Genomic DNA, 18,460 nt, shown 5'->3' with positions numbered 1-18,460 from the left:
ATGGGTTAATCTCCCCTAAGACAAAAAGCCGACATCTACCTCAATCCTCACACCTGCTCCAACAGCAGTGTTTACCTCAGGTACCCTAAGTCCAGTTAAAGCTACAGTCTGCCCTGTAGTATTCTCCACTTTTGTTCCCTTTTTGGAATCCACCTTCTGAGCATCCACCAGTTCCAATGAGCTCTCCTTGCAAATTTCAATATATTGAATGAACGTGCCCCACCTTATTATGATGGTAACACCTAGGCCTTCAAATGTCACCGTGATCCTCAGTACCTTCCTTCCTGGTCTGGGAAGGAGATGTCACAACATTCCCAGCTATGGGATAGCACAAATGCTTCACAGCTCCAGGGTCCCAGGTTCGATTCCGGCTTGGATCACTGTCTGTGCGGAGTCTGCACATCCTCCCCGTGTGTGCGTGGGTTTCCTCCGGGTGCTCCGGTTTCCTCCCACAGTCCAAAGATGTGCAGGTTAGGTGGATTGGCCATGATAAATTGCCCTTAGTGTCCAAAATTGCCTTTAGTGTTGGGTGGGGTTACTGGGTTATGGGGATAGGGTGGAGGTGTTGACCTTGGGTAGGGTGCTCTTTCCAAGAGCCGGTGCAGACTTGATGGGCCAAATGGCCTCCTTCTGCACTGTAAATTGTGTGACATGTGTGACAGTCCATGATGAAGATATGAAATCCGTGCTTTACCTTGGCTACCTGCTTTCCTTTCACTCTCCCACTTCCTATCCTTTTAAAAATTATGGGAGTGATGGAAACAAAGGTTTAAATTTATGGATTAGCTCATAATCATCAGCCATAATTGCTGCTTGCCTAGCAGTCTTTACCCTCTGGCCTTCAATATGGGTTCTTATTCTAGAAGGTAGGAAATTATTAAATTACTCTATGAGAATGACGTCTCTCAGCGCCTCATAGGTAGTTGCAACTCCCAATGCTCGTACTCATCTATCAAAATTATTCTGCTTAACCCTTTTGAACTCGGCATAGTCTGTCCCAGCTGTCTCCTTCATATAGGCCCAGAATGGCCTTTTTTACCTCATCATAATTCTTAGACCACACTCTCACAGGGAAACATAAACTTCCCGTGCCCGCCCCGTCAGTTTACTCTGCATGGATAATGTCCACTTTTCCCTTGGCCACTCCATTTGGGTTGTTGTTTTCTCAAAAGACCCCAAAATGTGTCTACCTCCTTCTCCTTGAATTTTGGGAGGGCCTGTAAAAATTCAAACATATTGCTCCTGGGTTGCCGTCTGAATTCTGAAGTTCTTGTTCAAACTAGCACAGTGTTCTTTCCTGTAACTTCTGAATTCCACATTATCTCTGCAGCTTGACTTAAAGATACATGTCCATCAATCATCCATGGATCAATACTGATAACGGCAAAGTAAAAGGGGAAATAACGGAATAAATAAAAAGGACCCTTACAATTTCAACAGGGATTCTCTCGAATTTCCATTGTAACTTAAGAAATCTTGGTGCAGTAAGCTCAACAGGCTGAATGGCCTACTCATGTTCCAATGTTCCTCCATCTGGGTCGGGAAATCCAGAAAATGCCACAGTCGGGGACAGCAATGAGTCAATTTGTGATTGGTTGCCGCGATTAGCATAGACAGATTTCTTTTTCCATATTGGTAGATGACCAATTAAGGCTCAACATGCCAGCGACCAGGGGAGTGAGATCCTGTCTGATTTTCCACTGCTAAGTGCAGGATGCTCAGACCAGTTGCAGCATCTTAGTGGAGACTGGCCATTAATATAGATCAGGGATCAAACCTTGCTGCCTCCTAGGTCCATACTGTTCAGTGTTACCCTGCGCACGTAACTATTGAAATATTTGGGTAAGGTTAACGCACAATTTGACAATTATTTACTGGATTGAGCCCTCGAGAAATATTGTGATAGTTCTTCAATGAGTGCATTCCCTGGAGTTGCTCCGATATAGATCTTCATTATCACATTTATCAGAATATGGGTGATGAATCAAAGCTAATGATAGCGTTGCATTTGGGTTACTTTTAAAGTGGTAGTGCCTGTATATCTCTCTCTATGAATATGTGACAGTATCCGTCCACTTCAGTGTGAGTATTTTGTTTGTTTTTGAGGGGTGGAGAAACATCAGATGTAAAGATCAGGAAAGGTGGCAGAGATTCATATCGTCTAATCTCCAATCTTTTTATGTTCCTTCGGGATTTCTGGCACAATCTGGGCTATGGGAGAGGTGATATTTAAGTGCAAACATGATGGGGGCCATTCCAATGAGACAGCGTGATGTTAACATTTTCTGAGTACCCCTGAATGAGGATGGCCCAGAAAATATGCTGTGACCTTCCGATCGGTTCCAGTGAACCAGAGAATTCCCTCAAGCCCTGTGGCAGGCCAAAGACTTGTAAGGTTAATACTTTTTCCAAGTTACAGCTCTTTCAAAAGGATCTTAATACTTAGTTGAGACAATCTGGCCGCAGATCTTCACCTGAAAATCTCAATCTCTAGAATTGTAGCATCCCTACCGTGCAGAAGGAGGCCAAAGGCCTTACACTACTACCTCTGGGCCATGCCAAGGATGTTTCTAGACTAGGTTATTGGCTGAGGGCTGGAAATGCCTGTGCGTCTGGGCAGGTTGTGGGCCCACCACTACAAGCCAGTACCCAGATACGGGCAGCAGGCAGGAAAAGCTGCCTTAATAAATCTACCTCCTTTTGAATGAATGGCTTTCTCAGCATGATTGTGTGAGACAGTTCCAGTTCTTCTCTGCATGCCAAAACAGGAACTGAATATATAGATATTAGACAAGAGAGTTCCTGTGGCTCTATCTTAAAGGATTTAAAGGCGCAGGCATCTGTAATGATCTGTGATCTTTAAATACATTGTACTTGAAGAAAACTGAACAGCGATCAAATTATTGGCTCCATATTCCTCAGCTCAATGTCATCTAATACTGGATCAAAATTTTAATAGCCCCAGTTTGCTGGGATTACAAAATCCAATACTGGAGACTTAAAGCAGAGTTATTTTTTCTTTAATTGTGGGAGATCTTGATAGCATAAAACACGAGATAGTGAGTCAGCAGCTGATTTTTCCGTCCCTATCACCCGTTTTTCACTATCACACAGACAAGATCACCATTTTAAACTATATTAGAGGGTAAATGTGATTATGAAGATATATGTCTGAGTAACTCTGGTCTTATAATACTTTATAACATTGAACTGTTAGAACAAAACCAGAATGCAGAGAGAAATTGCTTGAGCAGGGAATGCAGAGTGACACCATTTAATCTGAGTCTGATGCACTTCTAGTAAACTGGGTGGTAAATCAACGGTTTCACACTTAGGAAAACAGTGTCGCTAAGGGTCATGACTTTACAAGACATTCTAGATGTGGATGTTTTTTCTACTGTCCCATTTTACAACATTTCAAGGAACTCCCATTTTTAGTTATACTTCCTAATGGATTCCTTCTGTATTTTTGATAAATTCCATCTTTTACCCTAAAGTAACAGTTGAACTTAAGATTCTTATTATTCTACAGAACAAGATTGATTCGTCCCCATTTCACCCAGTGCAATACACATGATATGGTAACTATGCCGTAACTTCTATAAATAAGCCCTAGCAGTGAAGTAATTTTGAACCTAATGAGTTAACAGTATTGCGTTGTGTTAAACCATCTCCACTTTCTTTTTCCTTTTTTTAACATTTCCCAAGAGTGTCTATGAAATTGGACATTAAACATTTTAAATCCATCTGGTTTTCCTTGAAATGCACTAATTGAGATATATAAGTCAATAAAAGAATTTAAAGGAAATAATATTTGTTTTACTTACACAGTTGCCTACACTGAACTAATAACATAAAGTTTCAGGGTGTTGTAATGAGTTGTCCAGAGTACTGTTGCAATGCAAATTTCCTCGATATCATTTTCTGTAGAACACTCTGGTAACCTTATAAGCAGTATATTAGTTAACCACCACATAATTAAAAGTGTAGATGAATGTTTAAACACATATAACTAAATTGAATAGAATTTACCAAATGCTGGGAAAAGGCCGAAGATTTAGAAAATGCCCATCCACTTTGCTACATAGTTACTTAAAGAATATATTATCCAAAGGCACAACTTAAACATTTTCAATATTCGCTATCATTTTGATAGAAATTGAAATGCTGAATCATGGTAAAGAATACAATCACGCAAAAAGTAATCTTGCCATAAAACTGAGAAATGCCAATCTTTTAGTCGTAATGAAGCCCTCACATAAAAACTTCCTTCATGAAACCCTACCTAAAAGCATATATGGGGTAAGGTATTCTTTCTCAAACCAATAAAATCAGGAGACTGTTGCGAGAGCAGTGTCACGCAGTTTGATGTCCCCAGCAGGGTACCTGGGGTCAGATGTGCTGCCATAAATTCAGTGTGGGGCTTTGACATTGTGCTAAGTGTGGCCTAGGTCTGGGGGGGTTTCTCTTTGATGCAAGTGAAGCTTAATAACTGGAAAAGCATTTGCTTTTATTTGTTGGTACTGTCTGCGACAGTAATATCAGCTCATTTAGGCTGGTTCAACATAAAATGCACTAGTGAAGCAATCTGTTACAAATTAGCTCAGCTCTCATTCCACTTTATTAGCAGGTAATTGAAAAGAGTTGGGAAAGTGTAATTTATCAGATTATGTGTGTTTATCTTCCTTGTGGGTATAACAGACGTTGGCAACTTTTTCAACATACCCAGGGGGTTCGAATCTCTTTAAGCAAAGTTAATAAAAAAAACAAGTAAAGTAAATAGAATGTAATACAGTGGTACATCAAATATGTTCAGATTAAAAGGTTATAATTTTGAAATGGAAAGATTTTCAATGGGTTATTCCATCTCCTTACCTTTCTTTAGAGATGTTTTTGCTCTCACGTTTCCAAGTGTTCTTAAAATCAGTACAGAATTCAAACCACAACATAAATATGTAGTTTGGAGTAATCTCCTTCTCCCCGGGTTTTGGCTTCACTCCAAAGAAACATATTGCATCTTCAAAGCTAGGAGGAAAAGAGGAGAAAAAAAACTGTCAACACGTACACCTGCTAGTGGCTGTAGTTTCCCTGAGGGCTTGTTCCAAAGTCAGTAGCGCAATACTCTGTAATTACTGTGACTTCCCTGTGCTTCAACATTCATGGCGGCAACACTTGTCAAGCTTAATGTAACCTTCAAACACCTACAGTCTTCCCCAGGAGGAGAATTTGGCAATTTAACCATGCCCACATGTATGGATAAATCGGAGTATTAAAATAAGGGTTATCAATACCCTCATTTAAATACTCCCAGCTCTACAAAATTTTAAAAAAACTTACTAAAGTAAGAAATCAGGACCACATTAGTCTACAAAAGTGAGGGACTCCAGGCACATAACATAAACAAGTACAGACACATAAAATCTGAACTGCACACTTTCCCTTCATTCATGCACTTCAAATAGTTTGGTATCTGTTTAAAACTCATGCTCTCTCTGACAACTAAGGTGCCATTCAGTTGAAATGCATGAAATTCAATATTGTGTTACTGATCTCAACACATATCTACGTAAATGTCAGACGCTGATTCAATATAATGACATGAAATAATGCATCAATGTTCCTTGTTGGAATTTCATTGAGAACCACAGTAAATACATTTCACGTGATCCACAGAAAGACAATTAATTCATATGGTCAAAATAGCTACTTCGCACAATTTATGTTTATATATTTTATGCTTTCTTGTCTCTTATTTGTTCTCTAACTTCACCATTGTTCCTTCCTGCCACAGGTTTAATCTTTAAATAGCTTTCCCTTCCACTTGTCAGCATGGCAAATATTCACAAAAACTATAAAAATAACATTCTTCAAATTGGTTCCACTAATGTAAGATGTAATTCGATACGCCAGCAGTTTGAAAGTTATTAGCAATTTTATATTGGACCTTCTTGGCTTTTCTCTTTGAGAACATATTTAAATTCTAAGGCAAATATTTAGTACTACATCCGAACATCTACTGGAATCTGGCAAAACATGCACCTTTCTTCAATCATCAAAGTTACTTGGAAGATAGGATAATATTTTAAACAGCTTAATTTTCATTAGCTCCGATGGGTCCTCTCTTGAGTTCACATTAGTCTGCAACTGAACAATGACTATTTTACTGTCCCTCAAGAGAATAACACAGCAAACATTTACACATAGATCTACATCATTTTAATGGAAACCATCAGGATTGGTTTATATAGCAGTAAAATGCAAAAGAAAATTATGAAAAAGAACCTTTAATTTGCAGTAAAAAGTGTTTCAAAGCGCTCCCTATAGTAAAAGTGTCTATATAAACGCCAGGGAGCATTAATTAGATCATTAATTAGTCACTTGTGTAATCAACTTAAAATTCTTTAAATAACAATGTAACCATGTTGTTTTAATAGTTTAAATAAAATTACATGAAAGAACACATTACTTATTACCTATCACTTTCAACATTGAAAAGTGTGTGTGATATTGGTGATGAATAGACTGATAATTTAAACCTTCAGGAAAGAAACCAGATGCACAAAGCTTCCCATAATATCGCATAGAGATTCACCCTAAAACCTCTTTCTGCAAGAGTAACTACAAGTTAGGATTACAAAATCACATGCCAATTCATCACAGGCGCAAAGCAATTTAATTCAAGCTATCTACTTACTTAAAGACCTCACATTTATAGCATGCAAAGAATGTATTCATTCCTCAAAATGTTAATACCCAACTGATTAAATTAAGCAGCCCACAAGTAAAAAAAAAGTCAAAGGAGCAGAAGAAATGAAAGGGACATTCAAACAAATGAAAAGAGGCATTAGGTCTACAACATGCAGTGATTGATGTAGGTTTGAGGACAAGAAAACGAAACAAAAAGAGAATTTTAAACCAAATATTCTTGAACAGTTACACTATATGAATTCAAGAAACAAAACAATCTGCCAAGAGTAGACTGTTTCATGAGTTCTTATGCACATTTAACATTTTTCTCTTCAATATTGATGCCTCTATAATAGACACATTAATACTCGTGTGTGGGGGTTGGCTAGCTCAGTTGACCAGACGCTGGACTGTAATACAGAATTATGCCAATAGTGTGTTCAATCCATGTACCGGCTGTGGTTATTCATGGATACCTGCCTCCTTGCCTTTAACTCATTGCTTGATGTGGAGTGGTGTCCCTCAACCTACACAAGATGCACTGCAGCAAGTCACCATGGCTCCTTTGACAGCGCCCTCCAAAGCTGTGACCTCTACCACTGAGGATACAAGGGCAGCTGGTGCATGGGAACATCACCTACAAGTTCCCCTCTAATCCATAACCAGCCTGACGTGGAACTTGTTTTCCATTCCTTCAGTGTCCTTAGTCAAAATTTTGGGTACTCCCTCCCTAGCAGCACTGTGGTTGTGCCTACACCACATGGGCTGCAATGGTTCAAAAAAATGCGGCTCACCACCACTTTCCCAAGGGCAATTAAGGATGCGGAATAAAAATGTTGGCCTAGCCAGCGGCACCCACACACTGTGAACAAGTTACAAAAACACGTAGGGATGTGGGGAAGTTAACGAGATTAGCAGTGAACTTGAGATGAAAATAAAATAACAGAAAAGTAACAACCCTAGTAGGCACATTGGGGAATAATAAGATGTGATTTGCCCAGTAATAAGATTATCAGGAGTCCTGAAGCATTGGGGGGTGATTGGCCATATCAGAAACATTGTTTACCAAAGATCAGAGGGGCTACAAATGGTAACTTCTAAAGGCAAGACGTCTGAGTGAGGCAGACAGCAGAATCCACAGAGGGGGATATCAGTAGAACTGCTAGCACACTCATTGGGAAAGCTGCCTAGTTCGCAAACTAACAGCCAGACAGGCCAGTTCCGTCTATGCTCCAAGCCACAGAGGTCTCTTCCCTAACATTTAGAGCCACGACAGATTACATATATTTTCCTCTAAAAGACACAGTTTTGTGCCTTTACGATGCCAGGAAAAGATGTTTTCCCATATCTGGTCACCTACATGGTATTATGTGGTAACTATTAATTGGATTGACCTCTAGAGTTACTAAATTGGAAGCTGCTTGGGAAGAGGGGGCAGGATTCTGCGCAAATCGTCAGGGCGGGAAAAAAATGGCGCAACCCTGGCGGGAACCACTCAGCATTGAGCCGCCCCAAAGGTGCGGAATCCTCCGCACCTTTGGGGGCTAGGACGGCGCCGGAGTGGTTTGCGTCGTGCCTGCCTGCGGGAAGGGGTTTGGCGTCACGCCAACCGCCGCCAAAGGGCCTCCACGGGCCGGCGCGCATTGGCACATGCGTGGGAGCGCAAGCGTGTGCTGGCATCATCCCAGCCCATGTGCAGGGGGGGTTCATCTCCGTGTCGGCCATCGCGAATTCGGTGCAAGGCTGACGCAGAGGGATAGAGTGCCCCCACGGCAGAGGCCTGCCCGCGGATTGGTGGGCCCCGATCGTGGGCCAGGCCACCGTGGGGGCCCTCCCCGGGGCCAGATCGCCCCGCGCTCCCCCCCCCCCCCCCAGGAGGCCGCCCACAGAGCTGGGTCCCGCCGGTAGGGGACCAACCTTGATTTACACCAAGCGAGACCCTCGTTAAATGGGCGGGACTTCGGCCCATCAAGGCCTGGAGAATTTGGGCGGCCCCGGGGCCCATGGCGTCGCGCCGGTTCCCACCATTCTCCGAGGCGGGCGGCGCGATTCACACCGGGGCGATTTTTGGGGGGCCGGAGAATTCGGAGGACAGCGGGGGCGGATTTACGCCGACCCCCCGACGATTCTCCGACCCAGTGGGGGTCGGAGAATCCCGCCCGGGGTGTCTCAGTGAGTTCAGGAAACATGAATTTATTTTGAGAACAAGAGGTTAACTTCGAATACACACGGTATGTTTAGTTACTCATATACTTAAGTACCATAGTGTACATCTTTTGTCATGTGTTTTTAAATTTTTGTTACTTGAATAATATTTCTTTATAATTGTTCACACAATAACTGGTTTGGTTCCTCACTGGGTTGTACATTGTTCCCGCATTATTCCAAACAAATATACACCACAAAGAACTACTGTTTAAGTTATCATTGGGGGTTTTGAGATACTCTTGCAGGTAACGTGGCGGGGTCTTAACAAAATCTCCCTCTCATGGAAAGAGATGCCTATGGTGCTTCATAGATTATAGCCAATTACCATTGCGATATATCCTTGTAACAACAGATCTTATTTATTAGTCAACAACTAAAAAAACACTAATTGTTTGTGTACCTTGTGTAAAATTGAACCTAGTTTTTCAGGGATCAAAATTCAAAGATTTCCATGTTTAATTGGGGATGGCACGGCGGCACAGTGGTTAGCACTGCTGCCTCATGGCACCAGGTACCTGGGTTCAATTCTGACCTCGGGTGACTGTCTGTGTAGAGTTTGTACATTCTCCCTGTGCATGGGTTTCCTCCGGGTGCTCCAGTTTCCTCCCACTGTCCAAAGATGTGCAGGCTAGGTGGTTTGGCCCTGCTAAATTGCCCCTGAGGGTAGGGTTGTAGGAATAGGGTGGGAGACAGAACCTAGGTAGAGTGGTCTTTCAAAGGGTCAGGGCAGACTCAATGTGCTGAATAGCCTCCTTCTGCACTGTAGGATTCTATGATTCTACAAATGTATAAATACGGATGGGTATAAATACCGGTAAGTAATGTTTACAAATGTATATGTTTAAGTTGTGTTTTTATTTATTCAAATGATTGAAATAATCAGATGCTGAACGATAACTAACATGAATTATTTGTGTTTTTGAATTTTTACTGTTTTCCATTGATCTTTTTTTGGATTTCACTTCGGCCCATATCTAGCACCAGTATCAGTCTCTGGAAAACATTACCCCTGTAAAAGTCGACCATTGGCATAAAATATTGGTCTCAAAATTTAAACTTTTACATGAATATACACCGTAAATAATGCAAGTACAGAGTGGCAATTTTATTATTAAGAGCTATCATCAGCTTGTAACAGTGGCCAAAATCTTATGCCCTCGTTCGCGGCTGGGATTTACTAGTGCCGCTGAAAGTGAATGGACTTGGACGGAGCCGTGCCTGAGAGTGGCAGTCTTCGCAATGTCGGACCAGCCAGATCTTCATATGGGGAAGAGGACCGAACGCCCTGGCGTTTGCTTCCCTAATCGCACGCCGGAGAATCCTGCTCGGCTGGCGATCAGCACCACCACCTACAGCTGCAGACTGGTTGGCAGACCTGCAGGATTCTCCACCTGGAGAAGATCAAGTACACCATCCAAGGGTCGGACAAAGCGGGGGGAGGGGGCACTCATCAGCCTGTCCCAAGTTGAGGCCAACAGCGACTAGGGAGAGGGGGAGGGGGAAGAGAGGGAGGAAGGCAAGGGATGGCACACACACAAGAAAGAGACCCAGCAGTAAGAAGCGGAGCACAGTACGCGACGCCCAGGACTGACTGCAACATGCAAAGGGAACTAAACTGCCAACGAGGGACACAGACTTGTTTGTAAATAACAGATACATATGAGCTGTAACTCTGTAAAATCTGGACAACACCAATAAAAACATTTGAAGAAGTGAATGGACTTGTGGCTGGATTGCCAAATTTTCCATTCTCACTCGCATTGGGTCCCACCGTGGATGAGACCGGAGAAGACACCATCCATGATAGCTGAATGTTTCATTTCACACAGCAGGAATAAAACTGATTTAATAGAAGAATTACACCAATTGGCAAATACAAAACAGAAAGACAGTAACCATGGAGAATTCTATTCGCTATCTTATCCTTGAGAAGATAAAGGAAACATATAATAATATTCTTTATTATTGTCACAAGTAGGCTTACATTAACACTGTAATGAAGTTCCTGTGAAAATCCCGAGTTGCCATAGTCCGGCACCTGTTCAGATACACGGAGGGAGAATCAGAATGGTCCCAATTTATCTAACAAACACGTCTTTCGAGGTTTTGTGGAGGAAACCGGGCCACCCGGAGGAAACCCATGCAGACATGAGGAGAAACGTGCAGACCTCCGCACAGGCAGTCACCCAAGCCGGGAATTGAACCTGGGACCCTGGTCAACATTTCTCCAATTTTTTTGAACTTATTTCATTACATTAACCACGCCGATTCTCCACTGTTTCCCTTTTAATAGTTCTAAGAGTCTCTAAAATGTTTGTTGCTGCTTTGCGGGTTGGCTTTTGTCCACCTGCAAGACATTTTCTCATCTGAAATATTGGACAGAATTTTAACTCAAGGCAGATGGGCAGATTTGAGTCTAGGCCTTGGGTGTTAAATATCCCGAAAAATGCTGGCGTGTCAGAAACACAGCCTGATTCCACTCACTTCCAGCTTTTATCAGGGTGCATTGGAGACACAAGGAGACCCCTGCCTCCACGTGGAGATGTTGCAGGGGGGATTCTCCGTCTCCCAGACGCGTGTTTCCTGGCGGCGGGAGGCGGTGCGCTGTTCGCTGGCAGTGGGATTTTCTGGTCCGCTGTGCTATGTCTCCGGGAAACCCATGGGAGTATTTGGTCCTCTGCCGGTGGGACCAGATACTCCTGTCCCATAAACGGCCGGAGGAATTCCAGCCACTGAGTTCTAATTTAAAGCTGTAAAGAGGCAATGGTTCTGACTTTGCATTTTGCCTTTAACAGCCAGTGCACGGGTTTCCACAGTTGTGAAACTCATCAGAGCCAATGAAGTGAGAGAACATTAGGGATTCTCTGTGAGATGGCAGGCTGGAAAGCCTGAAAGTTGAAACTGCGCATCTGTTTCTCTGTCGGCATGAATGATTTATGCTCACAGTACTTGCCCTAAGAATGTGCTTTCACTGCTTAATTCCAATAGGTCATTTCACCTATCTTTGATATGGTTGCCAAATTAGATTCCTGGAACATTCCTGGAGATTTTGCCCCCCAAGCTCCAGCCAACACATCCATCCTTGTGACGTGCTGCCTTTGTACGCGAATTGGAAAGCAAAAAGATTCGTTAGTCAATAGGATGACGTTTGACTGTCTGCCAACAAACCTTCCCACCAACCCCCCACCCCCATGTCTCTTAAAGAAAGAAAGCTCAAATTAAATCGCAAAAACAGGTATTTTTAATGCCCCTATGATATTTTTCCAGGATTGCACACAGCAGCATCCTTGAGATTGATCTTCAATTCCTGGAGACGCTAGGTCAACCCGAAGCGCTGGCAACCAGAATCTTGGACTTTACTCACCTTGATTGCATTTCCCAGCTGACAGCCGTCTAAACAGCATGTGAACATCTTAAACAGCTCTACCTCGGACCCCTGAAAAAGATCAGGAGGAGTAACGACACCAGCACCAGCTCTCTCTTCAGTTACCTTCCATTCACAGGGAAGTGGGGTTGAACTCCAGCTTGAAGAAGGTAGTATCCCCTGTTCACGGTGTACACAGGCAAAGGATCAGCCTTCTCAACATGACTGAGAAAGTGCCTCAGGAGCCTCAGCTTTTCACGACAGATTGTTACTGGCACCTGCAGCTCCCAGAACAAGACCACCTTCCCAGGTGGGCACAACGGCTACGAATTCCTTCCCCTGCAGTTCCTTCCAGGGATCTGTCGGTAGCACCTGCAGGATTTCACAACCTGCTACTGACTAGAGCATGTTCCAGAGACTGCTGTCCCTTAATGCACTTTGCCACTGATGAGATCAGTCATATCGAGACGGCTCTCAGATTGATTCGATTCCTGTAAATATAGTCATCAACTGCACACATGTGGTAATAAATTCTCAGCTTATACTTGAAAACTGGAATGTTTTCATATATGTCTGTGTAAGATATCCTGGGAGTTGCAGTGATGTCTTCATTCTGAACCAGTCACAGATCTTCACACAGGCAAGCACAGTTCACAGAATTCATACAATTTACAGTGCAGAAGGAGGCCATTCGGCCCATCGAGTCTGCACCGGCTCTTGGAAAGAGCACCCTATCCAAGGTCAACACCTCCACCCTATCCCCACTAACCCAGTAACCCCACCCAAGGTGGCTCCTTCGACACAAGGACTGCCTTCAACTCGGTTGGCTGGGCAGCTGGTTCAAGATGCAGAGCGAGGCCTACAGTGTGGGTTCAATTCCCGTACCAGCCGAGGTTAGTCATGAAGGTCCCGCCTTCTGAACCCTGTCCCTTGCCTGAGGTGTGGTGATTCTCAGGGTAAATCACCGCCAGTCAGCTCTCCCCCTCAAAGGGGAAGCAGCCTATGGTCACCTGGGACTATGGCAACTTTACTTACTTTACCCTCGAAGGATGTGGAAAATTACATCAGTGAGTAGTGTAGCCACCTAAGATGGACACTGGGCTAACAAAATGGAGAACTGCTAAGACTGCAGGGAGAAAGCAGTTTAGCCAAGACAAGCAGTCTGCAAAGACTGATTAGCATTTTGCACGCAGCAAAACTAGTTTCTGGCCAGGTGGAAGATCTCAACCAAAGGTGTTAATAGCAAAACGCTTTGCATATTAATGAGGCAATCCAGATCTGGGCACACACAATAGCAACATTTGGTTTTGAATAGATACTTTAAGTGAAGGCCCAGACAAAACGGCACCAAAAGTATCCATCTCAAAAGACCCTAGAGACGGCCCCACCCATCGAGAAGGGACCCTCAGATTGGGGAATTAGTGAGACATCGATTGAGAATTGATCCAAACAATGCATGGAAGGTAAAGCCCGCCCCGAAAAGGCACGGACATTGGGGACCACTATAAAGATAGACCCCCACACATGGTCCTGTCTGTTCGTGCTCCGGCTTGCTGTTTCGACTTCGACTCCAGCCTCCAGATCCTGTCTTCCATCACCAGCCGTTGAGCACCAGCCATCGTTCAGTAAGTCCCAAAACGACGCTCGCTACGTGAACTTATACAGTACTCTTCTAAGAACGAACAGAAGGTGCAGCTAAGAAAGGACCAAAGGCCTTGTCCCCTGACCTTGCTGGTTTCCACTTAGATAAGTATTTAGTCGTTTAATAGTAGAAATAGGTATTAGTCTTTAGCGTGTGCATGCGTATTTATTATATTTGTATAATAAATATTGATCGTTGGAACTTACTAATCGGTGTATAGTTTTATTACTTTGAACCTGACCTTGGAATATTGTGAGGTGTTTATACGACACCTGGCGACTCCCGACCTGAAAATACACATACAGAGCCTAGCAGTGTTAAGCACACGGCCTTTAAACGGAGGCGTGTTAATACACTCCAATAAACGCGAATTACACTCAAGTAAAACGTGCAACAGTAGCCCCAGCACTAACGCAGAGGAAAAATACAATCAGTGTTACATGAGTACGATAGTTGCTCTTAGATAAGCTGTTTGTTTGCTGAACTTGTAATTCAACTCCCTTTATCGATCTGGAAGCTCCTTTGTGCATCTGCTCGCGTATTCAGGATGGTCCCGTTTTGCTGTGTACAACATAGCATTGCAACGGTAAACTGTGGGAAGGGGAAGTGAGGATTGCCCTACCTTCTCAGAGGGTGAGTCTGATATGGGCAGCCACTCACCTAGCTGCCAGAGAAACCAGTGGTGGATCCATCCAGGCAGAGTGAGACAATCTGAGGGCACAACAATGATAAACCCACTGCCACCGCCCACCCCTCCCCACCTCAGTGTCACTTCTCACAAATCCACTTGAATTGCACTGAACATTTAGTTCTGATTCAAAATGTTGTTATGCTTTATGATTTACAAATGATTTTAAAAATCTGAACCTTCAATGAACATGTAAGATTTAATATTTAAACCGATCATTCAAATCAACATGTGCTTTCACTCGGAGGCAGGCAAGAAGACATTAACATCAACAACAGCTTATAACTTATACAGCACTTTTAATGTCATAAGGTATCCCAAGGTGTTTCACAAGAACATTATAAAATAAAATTTGACACCAGACAATGTGAGGAGATATTGGAGCAGCATAGTGGCACAGTGGTTAGCACTGCTGCCTCGCAGCGCCAGGGACCTAGGTTCGATTCCAGCCTTGGGTGACTGTCTGTGTGGAATTTTTACTTTCTCTCCGTGTCTGCGTGGGTTTCCTCCCACAGTCCAAAGACATGCAGGTTAGGTGGATTGGCCATGATAAATTGCCCCTTAGTGTCCAAAGATTAGGTGGGGTGGCAGGTGTGTGGGCCTAGGCAGAATACTCTTTCAGAGGGTCGGCGCAGACTCAATGGGCCGAATGGACTTATTCTGTACGGTAGAACATAGAACATACAGTGCAGAAGGTGGCAATTCAGCCCATCGAGTCTGCACCGATCCACTTAAGACCTCACTTCCACCCTATCCCCGTAACCCCTCCGAACCATTTTGGACACTAAGTGCAATTTAGCATGGCCAATTCACCTAACCTGCACGTTTTTGGACTGTGCAGGAAACTGGAGCACCCGGAGGAAACCCATGCAGATATGAGGGGAACGTGCAGACTCTGCACAGACAGTGACCCAGCAGGGAATCGAACCTGGGACCCTGGCACGGTGAAGGCACAGTGCTAGCACCTGTGCTACCGTGCTGCCCTGTGGTGGTAGGGATCCTACGTTTTTATGGTTCCATTCGGTAAGGAGTGCCCTACATTAAAGGGATAAGGCAGTGGAGAGGAGTAGGGAAGGAAATTCAGAGCCTAGAGCAGAGGTAGGCTTTGTGTGGCCCATCTGGGTTCTGAGTGCGGCCCACAAGACATTTTGTTTACTGTTGCCCACGCTCAGAATTGTCACATTTGCTGATTTCTGTCCATGCAGTTTTTCTTCTACCAGTAGGACTGAAGTGACCCGCAACTAAAGTGAGGGCAAGTTAAATGAGGTTCATGCTGATCACTCACAACATTGTGAGAGCCGTGCGCTCCCTCTGCATCCAATGGGTAAATATTTATTTTGTTTTACCTTTTGAAGTTGATGACAGTTCTTTTAATATATAAATGATGAAGCATTTTGTATAAATCATTATGAAATATCCAGCATCTATTAAATGCATTTAATCTTATTCATGGGGCCAGGGTTAGTGAACAAGTGCAATTGCAGCCTACTGAGATGAAGGAGAGCCACTCATGCGGCCCACTCACCAGCCCAGATTGCCCATCACTGGCCAAGGACCTTGACAACCTGGGCACGGTCACTAATAAAGAAGTGATTAAAATAATGGACGATTAAGTGGCAGAGACTTTGGAATTTTGTGGAGCTGGATGTGCTTACAGAGATTGAGAGGGACGAGTTCATGGAGTGGTCCTGCCCACTGCAGGAATCGTCGTGGGTGGGACGAACAATTTGACGGGCCTTTTAGAGGCCTGTTGACCTCGTGCGGGAATTTCCACTCTCAGGGCGGGCATGACTGGAAAATACCGCCCAAGGATGGGAGTTTTTAAAATCAAAGCAATTTCTTAACTGGGAGCCAATGCAAGCTAGGGAGTACAGGTATGATGGGTTAGCAGAATCTGGTGTGGTTAAAGACACACAAAGCGGAGTTTGAATGATATTCTGAAGGTAGACTGGAGGAGACTGGGCATCAAACACAATGGCTCGGATCTTTTGTGGAGATAGCAATCATTATTGGATTGCTGCTCCTTTTGAACCTTTGCCTGATGTTCCTCCACTGTAGTGGCAGGGGAAGACAGGAGACACTCCCTTTTTACAGCACCAGCTGCCGCATGGATAGTTTAAAGGTCTTGTATGAATGTTAATGAATGGGTGAGTGGATGAATGAGCGAATGGGCAGGGTGGTATGGTGGGTGGGTGGGTAAAGTAAGTGGGTAGGGAAACAGGTGGGTAGTGTGGCAGGTAGGTACGATGGTCATGTGTAGGTTCATACATGGCTATGATGACAGGTGGGTGAGGAGATAGGTGGTAGGGCGGCACATGGGTGGGGTGACAGGCGGGTAGGGTCGCAGGTGGGTAGGGTGATAGGTGGGTGGGGTGGTAGGTACATCAGGTTAGAATCAGAGACTTCAATGTATAAGATATATTGTTATATAGCATACAGCAGACTAGAAGAATGTTTTTACTCTGCTACCTTATCCGATGGGAAATGTAATCTGAAATCATTTTCTGGAGACATGCCATCACCAACAAAAAAGTCCAAAGATGTGCAGGTTAGGTGGACTGGCCATGCTAATTGACCTCTCTACACTGGGGAAAAGCCTCTGACGATCCACTCTGTCTATGCCCCTCATACTTTTGTAGGCATCTTATCAGGTCGCCCCTCAACCTCCTTTGTTCCAGTGAGAACAAACCAAGTTTATTCAACCGCTCCTCATAGCTAATGCCCTCCATACCAGGCAACATCCTGGTAAATCTCTTCTGCACCCTCTCTAAAGCCTCCACATCCTTCTGGCAGTGTGGCAACCAGAATTGAACACTATACTCCAAATGTGGCCTAACTAAGGTTCTATACAGCTGCAACATGACTTGCCAATTCTTATACTCAATGCCCCGGCCAATGAATGCAAGCATGCCGTATGCTTTCTTGACTACGTTCTCCACCTGTGTTGCCCCTTTCAGTGACCTGTGTTAAAAAAAAAAATTTCCTTCTGTTTTCCTCTGCCTGATCAGTGTCTTGGATGGCACTCCAAAGTCTCTGAAAGCAAAGCGGGGCAGAGGTCTCTTTTATCTCTCTCTAGGTGTGGGTTACCAAACCAAATATCTACATGATCCTGCCCTAAGCATCTGGAGCTTGGATCAAGGGGAAACCCAAATGATGCGTGTTACATTTCTCCCCACTTACAGGTGCTGTATGGATGGATTCCATCTCTTTCAGCAGATACAAACTATGGAATTAATTTGAAATGATTTAAGTCTAGCCTATGAAATTTGTAGACACTTTTGTCAGTAGACCCACTACTTTGATGCTGAAAATAATTGCAAATGGATTGTTTGGTTGTCCAAATCGATTCCCAAGCATGTTGGCTCTGATATTCCAAAACTTCCAAATTCCTTGATCTAACATTATTTTTCAAAAGTCTGGAAGGTTACAACAACCGAATCAGAAGTATCATGTGAATGCATGTGCCTCAAAGTGTGAACTGCGGTTGATTTAGAAGGCACGAGAAAATATCTGAAGGGAGATTTGAAAGTATTGTACACAACAGAATATGCACATCACATTGAATAGATATGCAAGAAAATTCATACACTACCCGTGAAGCATATTTCACCTGAGTAATGTACATGCATTCCAGAATGCAAAGGAGGCAGCTAACACAATGCTGGGTGTGGGGAAATTTGATGAATAAAAAAAGAGACTACTTCTGGCAGGCAAGTTTAAGTTCCGAATCCCTGATCCTTAAATGAAAGATCTTTTACAACCCACAAAATGAAATGTACTTTTTCAATATAAGAGTATGCTTAAGATCAAAGCCAGAGAGGAGAGAGCCAAGAACAGAGTTGCTTTGATAACTTTGTGACCAGCAGAACCA

The 18,460-nt window shown here is 43.6% G+C and overlaps 1 protein-coding gene across 2 annotated transcripts in view; it reads right to left on the bottom strand.

Annotated features, from left to right (window-relative positions):
• Positions 1 to 18,460, bottom strand: part of fmn1 (formin 1) — a 532,192-nt gene that overhangs the window by 74,866 nt on the left and 438,866 nt on the right. For both annotated transcript variants that reach the window (XM_038785764.1, XM_038785772.1), the window contains one exon: positions 4,876 to 5,025. In XM_038785764.1, the coding sequence (XP_038641692.1) occupies positions 4,876 to 5,025 (150 nt within the window). The remainder of the gene's footprint in view (positions 1 to 4,875; positions 5,026 to 18,460) is intronic.

Source organism: Scyliorhinus canicula, chromosome 2 (genome assembly GCF_902713615.1).
Source record: "Scyliorhinus canicula chromosome 2, sScyCan1.1, whole genome shotgun sequence".
NCBI lineage: Eukaryota > Metazoa > Chordata > Chondrichthyes > Carcharhiniformes > Scyliorhinidae > Scyliorhinus > Scyliorhinus canicula.
Note: the sequence above shows the minus strand (reverse complement) of the source record. Positions and strands in the feature narration are given on the sequence as shown.